Genomic DNA, 7,594 nt, shown 5'->3' with positions numbered 1-7,594 from the left:
CTGGGGTAAAGATTCCTCTGAGATCGGAGAGAACACTGAGGATGACACAGGTCACCCGGACAACAAATGGGCGTCTGCGCCTTCCTGAAGAATGGACCAAAATAGTCAAAAGCTGCTGGTGACCTTCAGGGAACCTTTGACCTCTGTCACTGAAGCCAAGTCATTCAACAAAGGCATTGAGTTAGTGACCAAACCCATATTCTGCATTATAATACAAATTAATTCTTAAAAAAAATACAATATGATTCTCAGGTTTTTGTATTTTTTTTACATTTTGTCTATGATGAAGACTACAGACAAAAGCCAGCTTTAAGTGGGGATTAAATACTTCGTAGGCTCCTGTAAACCAACAGGACTCTTATCTCAGGTGCTTAAATGTATTCCTGTCTGTGTGGAGGTGAGCTGGCAGGTGAGTTCAGGTGGGCCCCATAATTTAGACGGTTAAAAGATTTTTCCATGGTGTTTTAACTTTTTTTCTTCTTTTCTTCTTCTGTTGGGTTTTATAAAAGTCTCAGCCGAGGTTTTTTTTTTATTGCACAAAATGGAAGCACATTCATTGATTCATCATTCATACAGTACAAAACACAATTTTACAAAATAAAATTCAAATATCCCAGGGGAGCATACATAGAACATGCATTTGACACAAAAACATTCATACAAACATACAGCTTTCTGATTAAGGCTTTTAGAAATAGTACAGTGTTTCAATTTGTTTTATTAATATGGGGAAGAAAAGAGAAGATGAGAATTTGCATTTATGGATATAAAATTAGCCAAATATAATGATAAGATTAATTAGGAGATTTTTTTTACTTGAGTCCACATTTTTACTTAAAAGCCAAAAATGATATGTTCAAATTTCAGGCTGAAGTTGGGGGGAATATGTTCTTTGATATAATGTAAACACTTTTTTTCAAACAAGTCTACTTTCAGTACAATCCAAAAAAGATGGTTAATTGTTTGTGAGTTTTCTTTACAGAAGGTAAAGTCAGGATCAATTGTTTTCATGTATCTCAGCATGAATTGATTGGTGGGGTAAAATTTGGGCTTTCTTTTAACCCTTGTGCTATCCTAGGCACTTTAACATTGGGGGTTGGGTCATCTAGACCCACTAGACAGTGCTCTGAACCTTTTTTCTTCAATGATTTGTGATCTTCACTGGTGTCCATGGATTACATGAAATCTTTCCACCTTTATCCACCTTTGTCATGGTAGGGAGAACACGTCAAAGTAAGGATCGGGTCATCTTGACCCCATAGGATAGCACAAGGGTTAAAAGAAACTTCTTTAATCTTAATATTTATCATACATTTTTGAGTCACACTCCAGACTTTTCTCCAAATACTGTAAGGAACAAAACACCTCCAGTAGTTTTTGGCACAGAAATGACATTCTCAGATGACTTGAAATGGTTAACGGCCCCCCGTGACGTCACGGTCAGTAGTCTCGTCCTCCTTCGGCCTCCGCACTTTACCCCGCAGAGGAGCCATTTTCCCGCAAACCCTGCCCCTCCATTCATCCCGCACACTGCCGCCGCCGAGGACGCGCCTGAAGATGGGAAACTGCCAGGTGAGAGTCCTCCTTTAAACCCACAATCCACATCTAAGCGTGAGTTCTCCAAATCAGAAGCGCGACGTCTCACTCTGATCATTTTTTCCGCTCCCGTTTCGGGAAACGTCGGTGTTTGTTCATTTTTTCCGACTTTTCATTCTTTCGTCGTTGTGAATTTCATTTTGTGGAAGGAAGATGAATAAATTAGGATATTTAATAGACTTGTGTTTAGTTTTACATTTTACATTTTACATAGAAGAGACTGAGTGGAATTCATTACAGCCCCGTTACCCCGACAGAGGGATTTATGGGAACGGGGGGAGGGGCTTATAACGCTTTTTTTCTTTCAAAATAAAATCCTAAAAGATTTAAAAAATATAAATGTATTTTTTAAATATTTGTCCTCTGAACTCCGCCTTTCTTAAGAAGACTGAACATTTAAATGCCAGTGAAATGTTGAGAAAACAAAGTCTCCATGCTGCTGCTTTTGTTTTTACTTATTTCCTGTCAAATCGATCCTGTTTCTTCATTGACCTCATCTTTGTGACCCTGATGGGGACCTCTGGCCCCTGAGGCACAGTCGCCCCCGCCCTTCATGCTGTCAGTGGGCGTAATGAAAGCCGTGTGAGCGGCGGACTGTCAGCTGCTTTGTCTCTCCAGCCCACAGTTTTTCCCGCTGAGGACTTTGACGTGGTGGCGGACATCAAGGCCATCCGAAAGGCCTGCAAAGGCCTCGGTGAGTCTCCACCCAGAGGCCGCCGCCGCGTGGGGAGCGTGCTCTCAGGAGTCTTGTCTTTATGTCGACAGGAACCGACGAGCAGGCCATCATAGACGTTCTGGCGAACCGCAGCTGGGCTCAGCGTCAGGAGATAAAACACGCGTACTTTGAGAAGTACGACGATGTGAGTGCTGCTCTTTGCTCTCAAGGCTCCGGACGGCGTTGGGACGGCGTCCTAAGGTGTTATCGTTTGGCTGCAGGAGCTGGTGGACGTCCTAAAGAAAGAACTGTCTGGAAACTTTGAGAAGGCCATCCTCGCCATGCTGGACCCGCCCGTGGTTTACGCCGTGAAGGAGCTGAGGAAGGCCATGAAAGGCCCGGGCACGGACGAGGACGTCCTGGTGGAGATCCTCTGCACGGCGACCAACGCTGTACGCCGTCGAGCACGCCCATCCCCGTCTGCGCGCTCCCCAAGTCTGACCTTCTTCTTTCTCCCCCACAGGACATCGCCATGTTTAAGGAAACTTACTTTCAGGGTGAGCCAGCTTTGAAGCTTGTTCTTCAGATGTTGTGAAGCTCATCAGTCATTACTGATGGAGCGATGACTCATGCATCCTCTGTAGCTCCGCCCACAGTCACACTCTGTTTGTTCACGGCCCATCCGGCCTCACTTCCCATGACCGACGCAGGAAATGCAGCGAGTCATCGCGACCACGTGACTTCTGACGTAACGGAATTGAAAAAACATCAACTAATTATAGAACAAATGATGATCAAGAGTTAAGAGGAAAAATGGACCAAAGGGTTTCATGATACCATCCTTGATAATTCTGATAATTGGATTCTGTGACAAATGTTATTAAAACCAAATTAAGACTGAATTATCATCTTATAGGACTAATAAAATCATATTTTCTTATTAGTTTTGATTAAAATATTGTTTCTGTAGTTATAGTGTTGAAAATATACGACTTCTACAAGTTTCTTACTGCTTTTATTTTGAAATCCCATACTTTTATAGTCTTTAAAATGCATAAACTCTAATTGTTTTACTCCAGATGGAAACAATTTGGTTGAAAAGTTAAAAAAAATAATAAGAAGAAGAATTGCAAAATACAACAACTAACAAAAGTAAACTATAGTTAAAAGACTTTAGACGTCCAAACGAACCTCATGCTCTTAACAAACATCCCTTCAGGCTTGCTGGTATTACTTTTTTTATTTATTTATTGATTTGATTTATTTTGATTAATTTTCCGCAATACAAAAAAACAGAAAAAAAGACCAAAAAATTTACGGTACATGAAAATATCAAATCTACAGGTTAGATTGGAAAATGCTGCTGTCTTCTCGACATAATGACTCCCAACAGTAGATAGACATAAATAGCTGCAGGTATCATGCAGGCTACCATGGAGTCTGACTTGAACATACGGAGGAGTTCATGGTTTAATCCGGGTCACGAGGGAAGCAGGTCGAACCAGGAAACCTCCTTTAATCATTGATGTCAAACTTTCTAGCGGAGATAACTTTCCAGGAAGCGTCCTGATAAGTCCAGAGGAGGCGCAGATGAAAGGAAATGCTAATCGCTCTTCTGTCCCGCAGTGCATGAACGCGACCTGGAGGCGGACATCGAAGGAGACACCAGCGGCGACGTCAGGAACCTCCTCACCCTTCTCCTGCAGGTCAGTGGCCTTGAGTGTGTCGGGTGGAAGCGAGCCGCTGCACTGAAACTGAGCTCACTTTCGCTCAGCTCACTTTCACGCTCGCCGTGGCCTCATGACCTCAGCCGAGGCCGGGTCGTGTTGCTGCGGCGGAACTGAGGCGCTCCTCTTCCTCCAGGGCAACAGGGACGAGAGCTACCTGGTGGACGAGGACCTGGCGGAGCAGGATGCCACGGCTCTGTTTGAGGTACGGTTTGGATTTGAGGGGAAACCTGGTGATGATGCGGAAACTGAGACGTGTGCAAACGCGGGAATGCGCAGGCTGGAGAGGGCCGCTTTGGGACGGACGAATCCACCTTCAGCTACATCCTGGCCACCCGGAACTACCTGCAGCTTCAAGCTACGTTCAAGATATACGAGCAGGTGTGTTTGTGCAGTCCCTGTCTGAACACGAGAGCGCCTGGTCGTGTCGATTACCAGAGAGTCTGCAGGAATGACGGGCGCAACCGGACCTCCTCAGATGCTGATGTCTTCTTCTGCAGCTCTCTGGAACTGAAATCCTGGACGCCATCGACAACGAGACGACTGGAACCCTGAAGAGATGCTACACCGCTCTGGGTGAGGAAGATCTAAGTATCTCATCAGAGCGGGGACGGCGGCGTGCGACCCCGGGGTCCGGGGTCGGGTTTCCCAAGTCCGCGTGAAGACGGTTGTTCTTCTTCTCCTGCAGTGAGGGTCGCCAAAAACCCGCAGCTCTTCTTCGCCAGGCGGTTGCACGACGCCATGAAAGGAGTGGGCACCGACGAGGACACGCTGACGCGCATCATCGTGTGTCGCTCCGAGGTAACCCTGTCAGACATGAGGGGGAGGGGCCTAAAGCATCCTTTGCGTTTTAGCATGAAAGCTGCTATTCATTCCTAGAATGTTTACACAGATTAAACCTTCACCTCAATAAAACGCAGATTACATCTACGTTCGTCTCAATGCTGTTTTTCGCCAAAGGCTAAAAAAGGACATAGTTTCTGCAGTTGTAGAAGCCCCGCCCCCATTCTCCTGCCCACTGCTCAGAGCTTGGAGCAGGGAGGCTGTGGGTCCAGCCAGCATAGTTTCTACATCACAACTAAGCTCTTTTTCATTCGTAATTTTCTTTTTATCCGCTCCTGATTCACAACAATTTGCATTTAGAAATCCTCAGAAATGCAATTATAAGATTAATTTTCTTGTTTTTGTTTATAAGTTGTTAAAAACACCAAAAACACAGTTTTCATCCAAGTTAAACCACATTTTTCTGGGTAAATATACTTTGTTTTGCAAGTTTAAGCCACTTAATGTATAAAAACAAAGGAAAAAGACGATATACTTTATTTTATATGATTGTTCTTAATCATAAATAGACATATTTGAACTCACACCCTACATGACACATTGATATGAGGTTTGTCGAGTAGAGTTTGATTCATTTCTTGCTGCGGACGGAATAATTATGTCCTCTTTGAAAACATCAGATGTTTTCGTTCTAGTATTGACACGTCTTTGACCAACCGTAACTCTTCAATCGTTGGCGCAGTTATCGTAAGTCAGCTGCTTCCTGCGTGGGATTCAAGGCTTAGCGGAGGCGTTCAGGCGGGGGGGGGCACCTGTGGCGTTTATGGGACGAAACGGGATCCCGAAGTTTGTTCTTTTTCCCCACAGTTTGACCTGGAGACCATCAAGGACATGTACCTGGAAAAGTACGACGTGTCGCTGAAAGACGCGCTGCGGGACGAGTGCGGCGGCGACTTCAAGCGCCTCCTGCTGGCCATCTGCCACTGAGAGCAGAAGGGGGGGTGGAGGGGGGGCCGGTGACGCTTTTCACATGGAAAAGGTTAAAGATTAAAAATAAATAAGTGACCTTTTTAATTTAGCACTTTCCTGTAGGTAGAGGCGTGGCTAGAGGTGGGTGTAGGTGGGGCTTGATCACCTGTAGGGTTTTACGGACACTCCTAGAGAAGACCCCCCCCCTGAGTTGTGGTTGGTTCAGTCCATTGTCACCTGTCAGGGTGGTGGACGGTCAGCTTCCCTCCTTTTTAGGACTCTAAACTGATTCTTTTACACGTCTGCATGAACTACAGTTTGTTCATATAAACGTAGGAAGTTCTGAGTAACTTTTTGAATTTTTAACTCTTTTTAGATCTGCAGTAAATTTTTAGAAAACAATTTAGAATTTTATTGGTTTAACTTCCCTCCAGTTTCTGTACAAAGTGTCCATTTATAACTGAGATCATCTCAAAACCCTATAAATAATTTTCATCGGTCCAGATTTTTCCAATAAAGACACTTTATCGTTGGGATTGTTCAGGTGTGCTAAGCCCCTCCCACTCCAGTAAAAATGTCCCAGCATGCCGCAGTCGGCCGGATTGTTTGCGTTCCGCCAAAGTTAACTTTGTGCATTTTTTTTCCACGTAGGAAATTTCAGTTTTTCGTGATCCATGCGTGATTTACGGTTCCTCGGTTGGGAATTCCGCATGTTATGCATACTTTTCATAGTTTATCCGCAATTATTACGTCAATCTTACCTAATTGTGTGTGATTTGTGTCTTTCCACGGCCGTTCCATGTTTGTCTAACTGACGTTTCACGCGTGAAGCACCGATGTATAACTTTTATGTCACGTATACGGCGGTCATATCACGTTCAAATGACATATATGATACACAAGACACTAATGAACTGCATATAAACACCGCAATACTCGGTTTAGGTGTTCTTTGCGTGGTTTAGTCGTCCTCCTTCCGTGGTTTTAACGTGGTTCAATCTGTGAACTTTTCACGTAAAGAACCTCGACGTTTCTCCGTTTCCACGTAGATTCAGGTCTGAACCAGTTTTCGGCCGTGCGATGCGTTCAGGGGGGACCCATTAACGTCACACCGATCCGCTCCGTTAGGTCGGCGTGACGCCGTAGCTTCACCAGGACCTGAAGAGGGTCGTCTTAATTTCTGTGATGTCATCGTTCTTTATGCTGCTGCTCTTCCACGCCGTGGTCATGAATTATGCAAACCCCCACTTGGAGTTTCTGCAGAGTTTGTAAGTCTGGATTGAAGGTCTGAGAGTCGGTGTCATGAAGGATGTGCAAAGGTCGATGAATTCACAGCTGATCGCTCTGAGGCATTTCCTGTTTCCTGTCAATCAAACTATTTTACTATAACTATTCTGTACTACTAAGTCAAAGTACTGCTCACGTTTTATTTTCCACACATTGTATTTAATGACTAACAGAGTAAATTAATATAAATATTGGGGGAGTTGAGTGTCTTCAGTAGCGTGTCTATTATAATTAAAAATAACACCGTAGTTTTTCCACATGTAATGTTGTTTCTCAGTATAGCAGCAGATACTTTACTGTCTGTAGCCAAAATATATTAAAGATTTCTAACCCAACTTCTTGTAAAGTTGGTAGTTGCATCATGCTTTTAATATTAAAACCTGAAAAAAGTTTTTAATGTTTCAGTGTTTGTCCTGGATGTGTCCAACCATTATAAAGCAGAGTTGAGGGTTCTATAGTCACATAAGAATCACAAACCTTGATCTCTGAAGGAACAAATACGTAGTGGTTCATTATTTTTTTTATAAAATATAGATCACACATGTCAAACTCAAGGCCCGGGGGCCAAATGTGGCCC

General features: G+C 43.9%; 1 protein-coding gene across 2 annotated transcripts; it reads left to right on the top strand.

The window, feature by feature from the left end:
* The first annotated feature begins 1,419 nt into the window (after positions 1–1,419).
* Positions 1,420–7,409, top strand: anxa13 (annexin A13). Of its 2 annotated transcripts, none has more exons than XM_078938268.1 (11): positions 1,420–1,572; positions 2,215–2,290; positions 2,362–2,456; positions 2,536–2,703; positions 2,775–2,808; positions 3,878–3,957; positions 4,115–4,183; positions 4,258–4,359; positions 4,479–4,554; positions 4,667–4,779; positions 5,629–7,409. In XM_078938268.1, the coding sequence occupies exons 1-11, from the start codon at positions 1,558–1,560 to the stop codon at positions 5,746–5,748; spliced, it is 948 nt and encodes a 315-aa protein (XP_078794394.1). In that variant the 5' UTR covers positions 1,420–1,557; the 3' UTR covers positions 5,749–7,409. The 2 variants fall into 2 exon arrangements, with proteins under 2 accessions (XP_078794394.1, XP_004081224.1); XM_004081176.5 differs by having other exon boundaries at positions 1,421–1,572; positions 2,533–2,703.
* The last annotated feature ends 185 nt before the right edge of the window (positions 7,410–7,594 follow it).

The sequence above is a fragment of the Oryzias latipes genome, chromosome 20, assembly GCF_053564925.1.
Source record: "Oryzias latipes strain Hd-rR chromosome 20, Olatipes_Hd-rR_3.1".
Classification (NCBI taxonomy): domain Eukaryota; kingdom Metazoa; phylum Chordata; class Actinopteri; order Beloniformes; family Adrianichthyidae; genus Oryzias; species Oryzias latipes.
This window is presented reverse-complemented; position numbering and strand designations above follow the sequence as displayed.

Coding starts and splice junctions, on each gene's coding strand:
- anxa13 (XM_004081176.5), top strand. Junction 2,457..2,532: donor ACTTTGAGAAGTACGACGAT/GTGAGTGCTGCT, acceptor GTTTGGCTGCAG/GAGCTGGTGGACGTCCTAAA. Junction 3,958..4,114: donor TCCTCACCCTTCTCCTGCAG/GTCAGTGGCCTT, acceptor CTCTTCCTCCAG/GGCAACAGGGACGAGAGCTA.